An 18,776-nucleotide genomic window follows, 5' to 3' on the forward strand; every position below is an offset into this window, starting at 1 on the left:
CTCGTGTGGTTGTGTGACCGTGAGAGGAAGGGGGGAACATAGTAGCATTTCATATTCTTACATGTGATGTGATGAGTTGTATAAAAGTAGATTACGATGATAATCAAATATCAACATTCAAATACATCCGATAGGTGATGTGGTTATTACTAACGTGCACAACACAAGAAATAACAAAGTATACGCTCCCTTTTAACTTCTAAGACTGATATATTTCTTTTATCATATTACATAATGTATCACAAAGAGCTAAATTATAATTAAAAAATTCAAATAAATTCATCCAATTTGTCATAGTTAATACACATTGTGACTGATATATTTGGACATAATAATCAAATTATTAAATCAAAATACCTTCAATGTTACTTCTTTTTTACATATGTCCCCTAAAAGCGACATCAAATGTGTCTATACACACAAATATTTAAGTCCCTTTTGACTAACCATATCATATTGGCCCTTAAAAATATGTATGTACTAATTTAGTAAAAATACTTTAATTATCAAACCTTTTTGATCCCAAACACTTCTCTGAGATGGTTTCAAGGCCTCTAAAAATAAAACATCACTTTTTTGAACAACCATGTCACAAAATTCTAAACCTTCTGATATGGTTTATAAAATCAATTTAGAAAGCCCTGGGTTAAGCTCTTGTGAAAAAACTCTAAAGACTGCTTTCCCCTATCCAATGTTTACCATAATATTATATAGATCATAATTTTGAATCCAAATGTAAACTTGTGATATTTCTATGCCTCGTTGTTGATGTGAAAAAAATTAAACCTTTAATGAGCACATATAGATTAACTAATGTAATAAGTTCAATACCACAACTTAATTAATCTAATTGTATTAAAATAGATTGCACTAATATACAAATATTAAAATTTCAAACTCATTCAAAAGTTAATAGCACACTTAATAAAATGCATGCCACTCGAAAATTGCTCAATGAATCCCAATAATGAATATAGTAGAAAGATTTTGTCTATACCTAGATTCATTGAGCAACTTGATGCACGAATCATATACCCTCTTCGATTATGAGCAAAGGGTTGAGGAGTCTCCATTCCAAGCCTCTTCAATTAAGAGCCAAATGCTAAGAGGTCTCCATTCTTTCAAATTTGTATAGGGCTTGATTCCAACCTTATTCTTTTACATGTTGGAGGTTTTTATACTCAACAAGACTTGATCCCTCATAAACTCATTCATAACAATTTAATTTTATTAATAACCCAGAAATATAATAACATATTTTAATTTTAAAAAAATAATACATTACCAAAATCTAATAATAATAATAATAATAACATGAAAAATACATACTACTACTCTCTAGAGGATGAGATTCAAAATCCAATGAATATATATTCGTTGAACAATAAAATTACACATATTTGAGTTAACAAAATACCTTAATGAAATGAAATACAAATCAAAACTTAAAAATACCTCTAAATACCTTTCGGCGTCCCGTAGTACTTTTATGGTGCCTTCGCTGCTTTAAAAACCTTTAGAGAGGGATGAGGGTAAACATGAATTTTCTATAGAACACCGGAAATTTCACATTAAAGCTCTCGCGAAGTGTAGTGTTTTCGCTTCATACGGAGGGCAAAATACGCTTCTGAACAGATTGTCTGTGGTTGTGAATTCGAAGAACCCGTGAGAAGGAACGTAAATAACTGTTCAGAGTTGCAGTAGAAGCAGAATGGAAGGAAAAGGGATGGAGGAAGATTCCCAGAAATCTGTAGTTGTGGATGCCCTTGACTCTGACATTGCTGAACACAAGAAAACTGCTCTCCAGGTTCATATCTTCTCTGCCTTTAACATGCTTCAATTCTTAATGCTAGGATTCTGACCCATAACCGTTTTCCATTTTTGGGCCGAATGCACGATAACATGGGGAATCGTGGGATTTTTGCTCAGTTTAAACCTTGTATTTAGACTCTGACTAGGTGAAGCGCAAGTTCATCTCGATCTCGGCTCGACCGAAATGAGAGATAGGCAAATGCATATAAAAAGTGAGGTAAACGCAGAATAATATTATGCAAAACAAATTGGTCCAATATTCATTAGATGACCCCCCAAAAGACCCTTTTTTGTCTGTCAAAAATCAGTACCCAGGTTTTTCAGACAATAATCAGTTGCCCGCCTTGCTAATATTTCTTTTACGTAGTGTACCTATGACCCAGAATTTTTGATTTTTAATTAAACAAAGAGGGAATGAGCAGTTTACGCTTTCGCAGCCATTTCTTTCTCTCTTTTTGTTCTTTTTTCTCGTCTTAACTTCTTTCGCAATGTATTTTTGGGGCACGCTGAATAATGACTTCGAGTTTGTTTGTGGAAACTGGTGTGACCTTTGTATAATCAGTTTGATTGTGTACACAGGAGCAGTTGTGGCCCGTTTGTGATTTGGTAGCTTGATATTTCGGTACTTGTTTATTATCAATTTATATGATAGTTTTGAGTCTGTTAATGGAAATGGATCTGACTTTTTCTTAACATAATACCATAATATTTCCCCATTATTGTTTTAAAAATGATTCTGACTCCTTAAATGGAACAAGGTGTGACATGTTTTTGATATGCTTGTAGTATTTCCATCAAATTTATTGCATTATAATTCTGAGTATGTTTATAGAAATGGATCTGGTCTGTTATTCATATAATAGCACAATAATTGTACGACATACTATATATTTTGGTTTTGGGTTTGTACATGGAAACAGGTCTGACTTGTTTTTGATACGATAGTATGGTATTTCTATATTACTTATTGTATTATAATTTTAAATCTTTTAATTGAAATGGTTATAACCCATTTTTGATATTATAGCATGATACTTTCACAATTCATTGTTTAATGATTTGACTCTGTTGTGTTCGTTTAAGTGGGTGTGACCCTTTTTTATATTAGTATAAACTTTTACATCATTCAATATATTATGATTTTGAGCCTGTTCATGGAAACAGTTGAGACGAGTATTTTGATAATTGTATAGTATTCCATATTTTTCATTCAGTTATGATTTTAAGCCCTTTGATGGAAATGGGTGTGAGGTGTAGCTTATATAGGAGTATGGTGTTTTAATATCATTCCAAGTGTTATAATTGACACTGTTCTTTGGAGTTGACTCGCTTTTGATCTAATAGTTTCACATCATTTAGCATGCACATGGATTTTTAAGGAATTTAATTTGATGAAATTCTTGTATTGGTTGTTTTCTGTGCAGGAAGGCAAACTGGATATGGCCATTGCTTCCCTTTTAGACATAGAGAAGCAGCTGAGGCTTGCTGCTGATGTTTCTGGTACTCGGAAAGTGGTGGTTGCAATAGTACAGCTTTGCTATGAGGCACGTGCATGGAAGACATTAAATGAGCAAATTACTCTTCTATCCAAGAGAAGAGGACAGCTTAAGCAGGTATATAACCCATGAATGGTACCATGTAGTATATACATGCTTGTTATTAATGACATTTACAAAGACCTAAAATCTGAATTTTGCTAAGAAGCAAATATGCTAGAAGTTAAAATGTCTATAGTTTGTATTTCTTACTTTTACACGTGCGTGGGAGAATACAGTTGTCATTAGGATTTGAAGATTCAAAAAGTTTAAAAAAGCTTACTCAAATCCCTTAAAAAGAAGTTCTTTGATTATCAAATGGAACCTTTACCAAATGGGATACATGCTTATTATTGCTAGCTTTGCAAGATAAAATATGGTAATGGTTTACTTGTACATTGCATATGATCCAAAGTAACAAGAATCGAAATCGGATCGAAATCGGCAAGGCCGAATCAAATCGTGAATCGGCCATGAATCGGAATCGAATCGGCCATGAATCGGAAAATTTAAAAAACCCTTGAAATTTAGTGAGTAACTTATTTCATAAACCCTTTATCGCTGATTCGATTCACCGATTCACAAAAAATCGGTTGGCTTGAATCGAATCGCCGAATCGCGTGAATCGCATGAATCGCCGTGATTCTTGGAACTATGTGATCACAAGGATGTTTTATTGCTACTTACATTTGTTTCTATCTACAACAAGCTAGGGCATTAAGATGCGGATAGCCAGAACATTTGAAATATGGGAACTTAGAGTTTGATTAGAAACATGCTAAAGATTACTTTTCTTCACAGTTTTCTATGTAGAATGTTGAGATAGATGCAATAGTTCTACCTAACCTTTGAGCAATTTCAAAAAAAAAATTATTTGAAGCTTTTCAAATGATTAGCCTTTATAATTTTTATAGGGATTTTGGCACTTCTAGAAAGGGTCATAATGTTCCTTATAACCAGAGGTCTGCTGAACAATCATAAAAGAGCAAGAAATACTAAAAAAAGTTTTGACCTTAACTTATCTATTGAATTGTTAAAAAGGTCTCTGATCCATATAATCTTACTGAAGGTGCCTGCCAGACATATGCGACCATTTTTGGAAACCAATTGTAAGAGGGATTACTAATTTTCAATGAAGGTTTATGAAGGCAAGTTTCTTGGAGGCCAGCCATGAAGAGGTCTGGAAGAGTCTTTATCTGAAATTTTATTGCATTTTCCAGGGGGAACGATGTAAAAAATTGGGAAGAAAACCTTTGAGAACAAATTTAAAATTTATCTTATCATTCTTGAACTGTTTGATGGAAATAACATATTGTTCCAAACCTTGTTTGTAACTGACGTTGATCATAAAGAAACTTCCAAAATCTGTGAATAGAACATTTTTCTTTTTTCATATAAGCAAAGATTGACAGTCTTCTCTAAGGAATACTGTATTGTTGTATTCTTTCTTATTTGGAATAGGTCATGATTTTTACCTCGTTTGTTATCAATTGCATGCAAATAAGAAATTAACTTCTTTTACTTGGACCAGATTTTAAAATTATATCCTCAGATGGTGTTTGAAAATGGTCAGTCTCCTCTTTTCGTACTTTTGGTGCTTGTTGAGTATATAATTTTAATTTATAGAGGTAGGAGGCTTCAATTGATATGTATAGGCACTATAGTGGAATACTTCATAAACAACTAAAGTCAGGCCTTGGCAAAAAAAAGTTTTTACTTTGGGAGGTTCATATTGAACTACAAGTCCATCATCTTTGGATGGCTTTTAATTTTGGTTGCCTTTTAGCTCTGTAAAAATTGCATTTGATTTTCGAAGGTCACTGTTGCTCCCCACACATGTAAGCCAAAAGTCTTCTAATCATGAAATGAAACGAAGAAACAACACAACCCATGTCGTTTACATAGACACAATGTGGTGTTTGGAGTATATTATGGTCTATCTTGAACTCAGATCTATGGTTTGTGTCAATGTATTGAAGGGGTGATGTTTAGAGTTTTCGTATTTTGGAGTTTCATATGGTTTGGGCATAACTTTTTAGGGGTTTCCAAGGTGCATCACTAATTTCTCTTGCTGAGTTGTTACTAAATAAATATAAGAGACTTGTCAGTTGGTCTCATGCATATTGGATTTGAAGGTGTGAATTTATTCCTATTTATAGATGTTGCAGGTTCCTTCTTTTGTTCTCTTGCAATGTTGTAATATAGCAGGTGAAATTAGGCTCAGCAAATAATCATGGCCACAACAATCATGTCATAAAGTGTTTATGCTGGAGATGAGCAGGGAGATAAATTCCTTAGGAAATAAGTTGATTGATTCAGATATGAGATTATTGAATGACAGGAGTGCCATTTTGGAACAAGAATAGGATGATGTAAACTCTTAGGTGGACCCTATTTTTGCAGCTCATGAAAGAGAGGTTGAGAAAGAGTACAAGGGCCTCAATGTTTCTTATATATTGTATAGAATAAAATTTTACAAATTGTTTTTTAAGGATGTAGACAATATCCATGAATGGTTGATTACATTCATATTGACATTTAGAGTGCAATAAGTTAATTGTTTCTCTCTAATGTGTATGCAATGTCAGCACATGGGTATTTCTAGTTAAGGCATGTCTATGGAGAAGTTGAAAATAGATATTTTGAGTTTTTGGGGTCCAATGCCAAACTTTCCTCAATAATGGTGCAGAAAATATACATCCCCAAGTGTCAAGTTGAGATCCACACAAGGGTAATATTGTATGAATTAATTGCTTTGGAAAAAGCTATGACTTTAGTGAGGAGAAAGAAAGAAGGAAATAAATTATATTAATATGCAGTACGTCAGTGGGACTCAAGAGCACATCAATTTACAATATTAAGTTTTAGGAAGAGACACCTAGAAAAGGCCCCCTAAAAGGGAAGAACAAAAGAAATACAAAACAGGAAAGAACCGCCAATACAAGTGGCTGAGAAACTAGTACATATAGCAATGGGGAATAAGAATTCCAACGAACAAACTGTGTGGACACTAGGGATCATTGAGCATCTCTGTTTGGAATTGAAATGGTTCCATCATTGTTCACTCCGATGAGACTGATACAAGATTTGGTAATCGTCATTAATGAGTGTTGAGGGCCCAATAGGGTTAAGAAAAATACTCCTGGAAATTTGTCAAGGTGTTGAGAAAAACTATTGTGGGTACACGTAAGAAATCCTTTAAATTTAATAAGGGAAAGGAAGTGGGAAAGTGAGTCTTCATCTAAATATCCTAATTGCCAAACTTGAATCTGTTTTTGCTAGTGTTCCCAACCTTGGAGTAAGGTCCATTTTATAACCCCCAAATTTTTGTACAGTTGAAGATGTATAACTATCCAAATGAGGTTAAACTAAATAATGATTGAGCAACTTGAGAATGCTTACAGTTGAATAACAAACCACATGGGATTTAGAAACAAGGAAGTCATTAGCATTGTTGTTGCCATGACAGGGTTAGGTCATCCTTAACAGTTATGGCATGCCTTAGCAGTGTATTTAAAATCCTATCAAAAAGCAAGTCTCTATTTTAATATTTTGGAATCTTCCCAATCTGATTCTCAGATGGTTGGGACATTAATAGGACTGGCACACGGTATTGAATGGAAAAATTGTGATCACAACCTTGAGGTGAAGTTTTCTTGTGGTGAACATTGTAGGAGTGGATCGTGTTTTGACTTGTAGTCTCCAAGGGAATTCAGATTGTTGGCTTTTTGATGCCAAAAATTAATTGAAAAGGAGCTTTTGGATTTTATGGGCCATCTTTATTGTATGGATATGAACACTGATGAGTAAACTCAAAAACCTGTGTAAGTTCAAAGCTGAATATAATTAATTTCAGTATTGATATTCTATGTATGAATTGTCTATTTGTTTTGATTGGTTACAAGTATTTACTCTAAAACTCTAGACCTGAAACTTGGGCGATTTTAGATTGTTCAGGCAAATAGTGAATTCACAAATAACTAAATGAAATATAATCTAATAGACAGAGCTTTTAAAAAACTTTAGTTATTTGAACTATTATTGGAGTCAGTGGACAGGCTTGAGCAATATGATTAATATATCTGGCAAAACTTTCTTTACAAGTTTGCACTCTATTTGTGTGTCTTAATGTGAGCTAGTCATTCTGAATTACATGCTCTTTTGATGAAAGTTTATTTACACTTTTGGGGCCTTTGTTCAGTATGTATATTAAGGTCAAGCTGTTATTTGTCATTGTTAAACTCAAATGTGATCTTGTGGTGCATGCAGGCAGTCACTGCCATGGTCCAGCAAGCAATGCAGTATATTGATGAAACACCGGACTTGGATTCGCGAATTGAGCTCATCAAAACACTGAATAATGTCTCTGCTGGGAAGGTGTGTGGGCACTTTTTTGGTTTTCCTTCCTCTTCTATAGCTGCAATTAATGTAATTGCCTGGATATTATTATTTATTTTTACTATTGATGACTTGTGTATCAGATTTATGTTGAAATAGAAAGGGCCCGATTGGTCAGAAAGCTTGCAAAAATAAAGGAGGAACAGGGTCTTATTGCTGAAGCGGCTGACCTAATGCAAGAAGTTGCTGTATGCATTGAACTTGGTTCTTTTTTTTATTATAGCAGTCATTGGAAAACAGTGCTTCAAATTTTATAATTTATAGTTTATTGTGAAAAATATATATGTTTTTGTATGGTAGATGTATTGCCTTATACGTGGAGAGGTGACCATGAAATATTACTTTTGTTCCTCTTTTCAATCTTTTGTTTGCTGATTATGGTTTATGATGTATTCTCACTATTTTATATTACAGGTAGAGACATTTGGGGCAATGGCTAAGACAGAAAAAATAGCTTTCATTCTTGAACAGGTACAAATTTATGAGCCATATACGTGTTGCCACTGTGGGAGTAGTTCCTTTATTTGCATTTCAATTTCTAGACTTAGACATATGAAAACCGTTATCTTTCAAAATATATATCCTATTCATTATATTTGGGAATATTTTGCAGGTTCGATTATGTTTGGATAGGAAAGATTACATGCGTGCTCAGATACTCTCTAGGAAGATCAACCCCAAAGGATTTGATGCTGATACATCAAAGGAGAAAAGGAAACCAAAGGAAGGTGATAATATGGTTGAGGAGCCTCCTCCTGAAATTCCTTCAATACTGGAATTGAAGCGTATCTACTATGAGCTAATGATTAGGTAGGTAATGATGTTTGACAAAAATTCTCCACTACCAATGGGTCTTTGAAAACAAAAACAATTTTTTTTTATATTAATCTTTGCAACGTGTTTTTTTTAAATGCACTAGAGATTTTCCAATGGGATTCTATTTAACATCTTTATGTGCTTGTGTGTGAAAGCGTCTATCTTGTCTTAGTCATGTCGACATTGTATTAAAGTTGAAACTCCTCATTATGTAAGTGGGTTAATCTGCTATAGTGTTTATTGCTGAAAAAAATTCCCTCGTAAAAAAGGGGAGTTATACATGTCTTGTTGTCCATGAAAGACTTTTTGTTAGAAATGCTTTAGTTTTCATCTTTGAGTAATGATGGACATGCACAATGGCGAGATTACCATATGATTATAAGTTAAAACCACTTATGCTAGGTTAACTGTGATCATTAGATACGGTAAGCACCAGCATTCTATTGACACGTGTTTAAATCTTGCTCAGAATCTTGTGGCTTGATTGAGATGGCCTATTGCCCTTAACTTTTGTAAGAATACTTGAGTGCATTAAAATCAAATTAACATGTATAAATTTTGATGTGTCTACCTTTTCTAGGTGCAACTAATTTCTACTTGATTGATTCTCGACCTACAACAGGTCTATACCGTAAAATGCAAGATTTGTAGACAAGTGGAGACAGAGATGTCTTTACTGTGGGATTTGCATGCTTCAAATAGATTAGGTATAAAATTACTAAGAGAAAAAAATACACAGGGTTTACATATATTATAAATTTGGATTTTTTTAAAGAAACTGTATTATCTTTTTCTCATTTTTTGTCATTCTAGGTTTCTGCTGCAAGAAATGTCAGAAGATATGTTGGTAGATATAGAAATTAGGCAAAGTTTCATGATGACTAAACCTATCCTTTGTTACCCTGCTCAAAAAATTTAGTCATCTCTAAGATGCATCAGTTAGGAGAGATTGCTCTTGTTTACTATGATGCAAATTTGTACAATACAAAAATTAGAGGGAAATGATTCAAGAAATGGATGTAGAATAGAATGGAACAAAGGATGTGCTGTAGAGGTTGCAGGCAGAGAGTGACTTTGTAATTGATATATTTAATGCCTTAGGTTAGTTCAAAGGGTTTACACTTAAGCACATGAAAAATGGGGTGTAAGTGACTTGAAATTTATTAGAACAGAATGCATGTTATCTGTTCACATGCAATCCCCAGTGAGTAATTGAAGTACTCATAAAAAAATTGATTCATGTTTTTGAGCAAGTACACTATGCATTACTGATCGACAGAGGTAATAGATAGTTCTGAGGTGATCCAGACCATAATTAGAAGATTTGGACTCAACAGGCTGAACTTTGACTAGCATTCATACTTCACAACGGGACTTGGCAAACTGAAAATACTATGAACTATATAATTTTTAAAGGATTTAATTCTTCTATCCTTTTTAAAATAAACTTCAATGACACAACAATAGATTAAAGTTACAACTATGGTTGAGAGGAGTTTATATTGCTTGGCCCAATGTTTATAGCTCTATGGTGTGTCTTGTGCTAATGTTCAAGATAAGTCCTCAATGTTGATGCAACCATGATATTTACATGCCGATGATTTCAAAATTCAAGGGATTTACTTGTGTTCTCTCTTTGGCCAAAACTACAATTGTTGCCTCCACAATAGCCTAATTAAACCAACCCTTTAGTTGGCAATTTGTTGTGCTTCTTGGATTGTTGATGTAGGAGCATCCTAGGGTAGTCAGCGATCCTATATGCAGGAGCTTTGTGTTTGGATTTGTGGAGTGTTCGAGGCATATTGGGGAATCTTGTCCTAAGTGCGCATAATGATTGGAGTAATCATCTTGAAGTTAGAGCCTTTTTTGGTGATTGCTAGTAGCATGTTCCTGATTTATTGTAGACTTTGGAGATTGTATTTGCAAGCTTCAATCCAAGGGAATTGATGTGTGCTCTCTTGGATTTGGATAGTTGGATGACACGTGGATCTATGCCTAAGAGCCCATACTTTCATGTTGTCATTTGAGTTAGTTATGCATTGTAAACTTGGGGACTGTCCTAAGAATTTAGTTATCTTATGTATTTAATTTCTGTTGCCAAATTGACTTGTGGCTTGAGGGTTTATTTAATATGTGAGTGTTTATTTAATGTAATTGGCTATGCCGACTTGTGGCTTGGTTTAGTATAAGTAGGGGGTCTCTTGTGATGTCTTGAGTCATCATTCAACATTGAGTTCAGAATGGAGTAGTCGAGAGGAGCAAAGTTTAGCAGAGCTAGTAGCTAAGTGTGGGCTTGGGAAACACGAAGGTTGCTTGGCAACTTGCGAGCACAAGTTTAGATTCTTCTTGGGGTTTCCTACTAGATTGTGGATTTGGGTTAGCTAGGAGTTTGGATTTTGCGAGGTCTTGCAAAATTATTACTGTAATTACTTTGTATTTGGCCACAACACAAAAGGCCTTACAACTGTGCATGTTGGATGCAAATCTTGTGAGTCTATTATGAGAATTGGTGTTGTTATGGATCTAAATCTTTGTGTCTTTGTTTATATTTTCCTGTGTGGTTATTTGCTAGGGGCTAGGACATCTCCTTTGGGGATTCTCTTGCCTTGTACTGCATCAAGTGGTATCAGAGTTGGTTGTACTTGTGGCGCTAGTTGATCTTGTGGATTTGTTGCTTTGGGTCTGCAAAAATCTTGGAAGATGCCTTTGAGAAGATTGGACTTGCAGATCTCTGTGATGCTGTGGAGACTAAGATTTAAGAGAGTTAAGGTAGATTTCAGATTTGAGATGGAGTTGGTGAAGAATGATATGGTTGTTGAGATCATGAGAGCTATAGCTAGTGTACATAGGCATGTGGTTATTGAAGATGGCTGTTAAGAAGTTGCTGAAGACTTTGAGGTTGTTGGATCTAGTGGTGAAGACAAAACTGATTGGATGGAGAGACTTGTGGAAGACAGAATTGGTTGATTGGATAGATTTGAAGCTCACTTGAAGTTGAAGCATAAGGTGGATGTTTCTGATTTCTCAGGTACTTCGAATCCTGAAGACCTGATTGATTAGATTGGTGAGTTAGAAGAGTACTCTGAGTTACAGGATATTGGAGATCCACTCAGAGTGAGGTAGGCACAAACTAAGTTGAAAGGACATGCTGCGTTATGGTGGAAAGAATTGCAAAGAGATGGAGAAGAGGAAGGTGAAATGAAGATCACTAGGTGGAGATTGATGTTGACAAAATTGAAGGCTTAGTTTATTCTTGTTGATTATGAACTTGAGTTGTTTAAGAGATTGCATAATCTAAAATAGGAAGATATGATTGTGAAAGATTATACCAAGGAGTTTTACAAGTTAACAATTTGGTTTGGACATAGAGAACTTTCTAAAGAAAAGGTGTTAAGATATGTTAATGGTTTGAGAATCAATATTTAGGATGAGATTGATATGTTGAAGATTGTTTCAGTTGAGGATGCCTTTTAGTATGCTCTGAGGGTAGAAGAAAAGTTAAAGAGAAGACCCCATCAAGGTAATTCTCGAAGGAAGGCTAGTGATAAAAGAGTTACTATGTTAAATGAGAGTTGCTGAATTACTACCATAATTGCTTTGTATTTGATTGTAATCCGAAAGGCCTTACTACTGAGCATGTTGAATGTAAATCTTATGATTTTATTTTGAGAATTGTTGTTGTTCTGGATCTAAATCTCTATGTTATTGATTATATTTCGTTGTGTGGTTATTTGTTGGGGTCTAGGACATCTCCTTTGGGGATTCTACTGCCTTGTAATACCTCAAGTGTATAGTTTAAAACACACTCCACTTGTGCCCACATTTTGCTCATTCAATCATGCATTCAAAATGAGAAAAAATGGAGACTATTTGATTGTTCAATATGAAAAAAGTTTAAAGTACTTTTGTAATCAAACTGAAACATTTAAATGTTTTGCAATGCTATGGGTGTTGCCTTAAATATGTCTTGTGCAAAGAGGTCTCCTTGCTAAAATCTAAAGATCTCAATCTTGGAAACAATCTTCACTCTTGGTGGAGAACATACTTTGATCTGGCCCCTTGAATCTTCAACATTGACCTTGAACTTTGAGTTATTTGAATGTTGGAATCAAGAAATGAGAATTGCATGTGAGGGCCCATGAAGCTGGTTGTGCCATCACTCATCATCAATATATATGTAACATAATTCTTCCTTAAACCCACCATAAGGGATCTAATGGTCTTCTTGGCCTTGTACTTCATACACACCAACAATACGAGGGAGGACAGCTCAAGCTAGATAAACGGTAACATGAATACAAAACTAGATGGCGATTTGAAGAGGGAACAAAACTACAATCAAATAGAAGTCACATAAATTATAACCTAGAAAAGAGAAACAAGATAAACACTTACATTCATGGTCTTATTCTTTGGAAGCTAGAAGTTATGCTCATTATAAATTCACTTAGTCAATGTCAACTTCTTCAATGATCTTGGCATATATAGTGTGAGACCACTCTTCACTAGGATACATGTGCATTAGGGCAGCCTTTGATTGAAGCAAAGATTGCAATGAAATAAATTTAATTACAACTAGACTTATTCCAAGATAGACCAACTCCTTGTTTGAGTGTTGTCTCATTAAGTTTACCAACCATGCATGGTCATAATTTGTTTTGATTTTTTTGTACCATGCTTCACAATTGCTTAAATCTATGAGAGTTTGCTAAGATTCTCAATAGAAGAAGGCCAAGACAATTAGTAACGTAGTCCAAAATAGGGAATTGGTACTTCTCAATGAGAAATGTACTTGCAACAACTTAATTTATTATGTTGTTTGGCATTACATGCATACCATTGCCTCACTTGCTTTGGCTACGATTCCCTTCAGAAGTAAATAATGAAAATCAATATATTTTCATCTTCTTTGAAGCATTGGGGGGTGTCATGAAAACTATATGACTTGAGGAGAAAATAAGAAAATTCAAGAATGTGTTATTTCTCCTATATGGCCAATCATTAGATGTGATGTTGCAATCCTTCTTCCTCTTTATCTCACATTATTCATACTATGCTCTTAATCCTCAAGTATGTATAGGGTCATGAGTAGTTGATTTGTGGTTACCTTAACTCCTAATTAAGTCATATTAACATTATTTTATTTCTATTTAGTTATTTAGGCTGGCCTAGGGCCTATATATTCATATCTTAGACGACATGAGCGATATCTCAGGCACAAGTCAGGTATATATATATGAGGAAATGAGTTTTATTTCAACATCAATATGCAAATTGTGTTTTTATTGGAGATATTAGGAGGTTTGTGTTTTTAGAGTGGTTTAATATTCTTAGCTATTATAAACTATTTGCAACATATATTATTTTATCTTTCTCATTTGTACAAGTTATTTGATAACAACCCATCAATAGCAGCCTTCCTTTAGAGATGAACGATTAAAAATGAAGGTTGTAAATGTTGTGAATAGAGATTAGCCTTTCTTTGAAGCATTGGAGGATGCTATCTCTAAAGCAATTAATCTCTGTTCCCCTTAGGGATTTCTTTTCTTTCTTTCTCCAAAGTTTTGTTTCCTTCGGATCATATAACCTGTTCCTTGAATCACAGAACTCAGCTGGTAGTTTCTTGCAGTATGCCTAATATTCTAACATTTAAAACAAACCAAATTGAAATTTCTTAATGCATGAAAATAATTTGGACTTACAAAATTGAACTTTCCTCTAGGCACAACCTTGCAATTTACTGCTTTGTGACCAAAATTGTTGCAATAACCATAGAATGAGCGGAAACTATTTCTTAGTTCCAACAAAATTCTTTTTACCTTTTGCATCGTTTGAACTTTCTGCCTGTTGAAATCCGAAGCCCGTTTTGATGCCAGTGTCACGTTGTTGAGCCAACATATCATTTAGCATTTTTGAACTTTAGGTGAATCTCATTTGATTATCAGGAATCATAGTTAGTTTCTTGACTTCATTCCTTCTTTAAAGCAATTAATCTCTATTCAGAATATTTAAAATTTTCTTGAGAAGTTCATATTGGAATGGTTATATTTAGGGCTCCTTGGGATGCATACCTTGCCTTGGTTTCCCTCTTTCCTATAGGGGATGTTTTGGGGATTTGGGTGTGCCTAGGAAGTGTCCCCTCCTTATCCCCTTTCTGCTCCTTGTTAAGGAAATGTTTCACAAACATCAGGGAATGTCAAGGGTTAGCTGGCCAGGTGATGTCCAAACATCCCCAAAACATATTTCTAATTGCCATTTGATATGACCTAGCAATGGATGGAAAGATAGCTTTTATTATTAACTATCAAGGGATTCTTTGAATAGTTAGTTCTGATAGTTTTTATTATTAACTATCAAGGTATTCTTTGAATAGTTAGTTTGTACAGTTTATACATGTATACATTGTAGTAAATTCTATACTTGAATGAGAAAAGGTTTCAATTATTTTGTGGATCCTTGTACTGCATTCCAACATTTGTTTTACAAGATCAAAGCACTTAAAATAACAACACTAAAATAGTAGCAACTTAAAGTAAGATGCTAAGAATAGCAATGTAAAATGTAGACTAAAAATAAGTAATGTGTAGGTCGTTTGGTCACAGATTTGATGAATGCTTTTCCTCTTATTCAAAACACTCTGTAGGTCTTTTGATCACAAATTCAAAGAAGGCTTTTCCTCTTCTTCAAAACACTCTGTTGCTGTTGAGACCCTCCTTGGATCTGTAGAAAATAAATGACCAAGAGTAGCAGAGCCCGTCCAACTTGACGTTGGGTAACAAAGCTATCACCCCTTATAGTTAGAGACACTAAGATGAAATTGAAACCACGATTTTGAGGGAAATGGGCAAACCCTTTTGTAAATGGGCACTAAGCTCTAAAATAGACTGCAAGATACCACAATTTACCAAGAACTTTTGTGGCTGAGTTCTACGACTCAAAATAGACTGTAAGAAGCCATGGCTACAAAATCTCGAGATTGAAGGTTACAAGGCATTTTTTTTTTCTCAGTAATAAGATTTTATATTATTGATAAAGTATGAATTGTTACAATAAAGAGTCCTCAAATAGCAACTTTTCATGGGATTCTTGAAGCAACGTTTACAATAAATCTAATCCTAGCCCCCGAAAAACAAAAATTGTGGAACCAAAGATTTCATTACAGTTCGATTGACATTATTGGATAGCTCTCTGCGCACTTACTTTGTAAAAATTGTAAAAATTGGTGATGCTGGATCATGAAGTCTTACTGTATTGTGCAACTTTGAGCATTCCCGTGTCATTGACTTTCAGAAAGCTTGATCTAAAAACATGACCAACCATCCATCTTCTACCCACCAAGATAATATACACTGAATAACCATAAATGAGTAACCTTGAGGATTGGCTATCTTGGCTTTTTGGCAATGTTTTGGAACCTGCAAAGAGTTTCTTTATTTGTGCCCCTTCTTTTTGTAGCATCTTAGCAGACTTTTCTTTCAGTTGTTGTTCACAATATCAAGAACATTTGTTTTGGTTATTTTGTCTTAGGATTTGGGAATCGTGGAAGAAGATCAAGGGCTTGATCGCTCCTAGACAGTGTGCTCACAGACTTTGCAAACACAATCCTCTTCTGCTCATGCCCTTCTGTATTTTCTCTGCAATATTTATTTTTTGTTCATGTTTTCCACAATTTCAGTGGTGTTTCTTGGCATATGTGACGCGACATGTTTTTTAATGCTACTTTACAAACTTTTGCACCCTTCTTGTGTTTGACAGGCCGTCTATTTATAAATGCCATTTTTGCCCGTGATTCTACGACTCTTCCTCTGCATGCTTTTAGCATCATGCACCTTTTTTGCTCGTTCAAGGGTTTGAGTGCAATTTTTACTTGCGTTTTCCATTTTGTTTGTGGCATCGTAATCCGCCCCTGCAAAATGGCTCAAAATCAAAATGCGATTTCCTCTACCCAAGACGAAAAATCCACCACTGTTCTTTATGTTACGGGTCTTGTTTATTTAGCTCAGCTTTTGGGCTTTCATCATTTTTTCCCCTTGATCTTTTTTTTTTGCATGGATCTATAATTTTTTCCATAAAAAATTCTATGAGTGTAATCTAATTTTTTGTCCATAAACAATGTTTTTGGTTTTTATAATTTATTCCTAAAAAAATTACCACAAGGTATTATTGATTTTCAAAAAAACATCCGTTTTGATGTTTGTGTTTTGCATGAGTTTGTCCCCAAAAATCATGGATTCTTTTTTGAAGGGCTTTCTAATTTTGTCCAGAAAAATTATGTCAGTGGTTCCCGTTTTATGACTTTTACCCTTTTTTATAAAAAACAATTCCTTGTACCTGTTAATGGGGTCCGCTGAGGTTGATCTCACCATTTCTTCTCTTACGACTTCAGTTCAATGGGAAAAACCACAAGATGGATAGTGGAAATGCAACTTTGATGAGGCTTCCAAAGGCAATCCAGGACCCTCAGGGGCAAGCCTTATTATTAGAGATGGCTATGGTGACCTCATTGCATTAAGGGGGAAAGACTTCAGGATGGCACTAATAATGTTGTAGAAGCAGAGGCAGCCCTGTTGGCAATTAGATCATCTAAGAAACTTGGGGTTACCAGGTTACATTTGGAAGGTGACTTACTTATCATTATTAATGTTGCCATTAAAGGTAACATGGAAGCTTGACATCTACAAGAGTTCATCCTCAACATTAATCAAGAATTGGTCGCTCTACAGACTTCATAATCACACACATTAAAAGAGCAGGTAACACTAAAGTAGATAGAATGTCAAACTGGGCACTGAATCTCAACATGTCTGAAATAGTAATTAAAGACTTCACAAATGTACAATGGAATGATTTAACCATACTAAACTCCTAGGCTGTGTTCCACAATAAGACAAATCCACACTGTCATTAAATGACCATGAAGTAAGGTTTAGTGTTAAGCGTGCCACATTCAAAAGATTAAAAGAGGATGTGACAGGCATTTATGGTGACACAACTCACCACCCTTGTTGCAGCTTTTTAACTTCTCCTTCTGAGCCAGCAAACAAAGGGCAATTGTTGGGTGAAACAATGGAGTAGGCCTTCACTCTGGAATGTTCAAAACAACAAAATCCATTCCATGAAGTTTGTGGGAAGGCAAGGATGGATAACCTGTTTCAATTTGTTCATCCTAGACTTATAAATGGGATTGAGTTGCTCCTGGGGGAAATGTTCTTTATGGTCGAAAATCGTGTCCGCACAAGCACATGTTCACTCCATGATCATGGCATGAGCACTGCAGGTGGACAAATCTAAAGACATTGTGCGGTGTATGATGCACCTTCTGGTTCCCAAGTGAGCTCTATTGGGATTAGAGGAAATTCTTGCTACCTTTGTTCCTAGCTGCGGAATTAACTTGGGACAAAAAGAAACTGGTATAGAGAAATTCCTTGGCACAAAACTTACCCTGTTTGTTTGGCGATTTGTGGAAAGCCAGAGGCACACATGGTCTAGGCATGCCAGGAAAGGATGGTTTGCCCTAAAATTGTTGGTCATGCAGCACATTATAGACCTGGAAATATAGCAAATGAAGGCTAGTGTTGGATGGATTCGAGAGGATTAAACCGGGCTTAAGAACGCCAGTGAGCTCGTGTATCAGCCAACCAAGGGGACAACCGATGGACTGAAGCTAGGGTGAATGCCATGCTGCAGGCAAGAATTGAGGGTGTTGTATCGAGGTCCCTAAGATGAAGCAAGATTGCTTCTGGACAACCCTTCAGTGGGGATGGTGTGTGGGGTGGTTGTGGTTTGTTGTTTTGAGTTTTTTTTAATCTTTCTCTATTGAATGTTTAAGCTTTAATTTTTGGTAGACAGTAGTCTAGCGGTTTCCTGCTTTGGGTGTTTGGATGCTTGCACATACAGCAAGGCATTGACAGTTTTGTGGTTTTTTGGTTCCTCTCAGAAGTTAACTTCGAGAAAGGTGTTTGTTTATAAGCTTCTTTTTGATTTACTCCAGTGTTCCTGCCTGGTAGTTTGAAAATGTAATTGATCATGTAATTATGTAAATGTGTTTCTGGGTCAAGATAACTCATTTATAAACATAAAGGGCTATTCAATGTACATAATCTTGGTGGGTAGAAGATTGCTGGTAATGTTTTTAGATCAAGCTTTTTGAAAGTGAATCACACAGGGATGCTCGGAGTTGCACAATACAGTCAGACTTCGGGATCCAACATCACC

At 35.1% G+C, this 18,776-nt stretch overlaps 1 protein-coding gene across 1 annotated transcript in view; it reads left to right on the plus strand.

Annotated features, from left to right (window-relative positions):
- The first annotated feature begins 1,534 nt into the window (after positions 1 to 1,534).
- Positions 1,535 to 18,776, plus strand: part of LOC149567000 (26S proteasome non-ATPase regulatory subunit 12 homolog A-like) — a 46,938-nt gene continuing 29,696 nt past the window's right edge. The window contains exons 1-6 of the mRNA XM_089820207.1: positions 1,535 to 1,807; positions 3,237 to 3,425; positions 7,617 to 7,724; positions 7,829 to 7,933; positions 8,160 to 8,216; positions 8,359 to 8,555. Of these exons, the coding sequence (XP_089676333.1) occupies positions 1,712 to 1,807; positions 3,237 to 3,425; positions 7,617 to 7,724; positions 7,829 to 7,933; positions 8,160 to 8,216; positions 8,359 to 8,555 (752 nt within the window). The 5' untranslated portion in view covers positions 1,535 to 1,711. The remainder of the gene's footprint in view (positions 1,808 to 3,236; positions 3,426 to 7,616; positions 7,725 to 7,828; positions 7,934 to 8,159; positions 8,217 to 8,358; positions 8,556 to 18,776) is intronic.

The sequence above is a fragment of the Cupressus sempervirens genome, chromosome 3 (assembly GCF_028749045.1).
Source record: "Cupressus sempervirens isolate cs-2001-9-10 chromosome 3, ASM2874904v1, whole genome shotgun sequence".
NCBI classification, from domain to species: domain Eukaryota; kingdom Viridiplantae; phylum Streptophyta; class Pinopsida; order Cupressales; family Cupressaceae; genus Cupressus; species Cupressus sempervirens.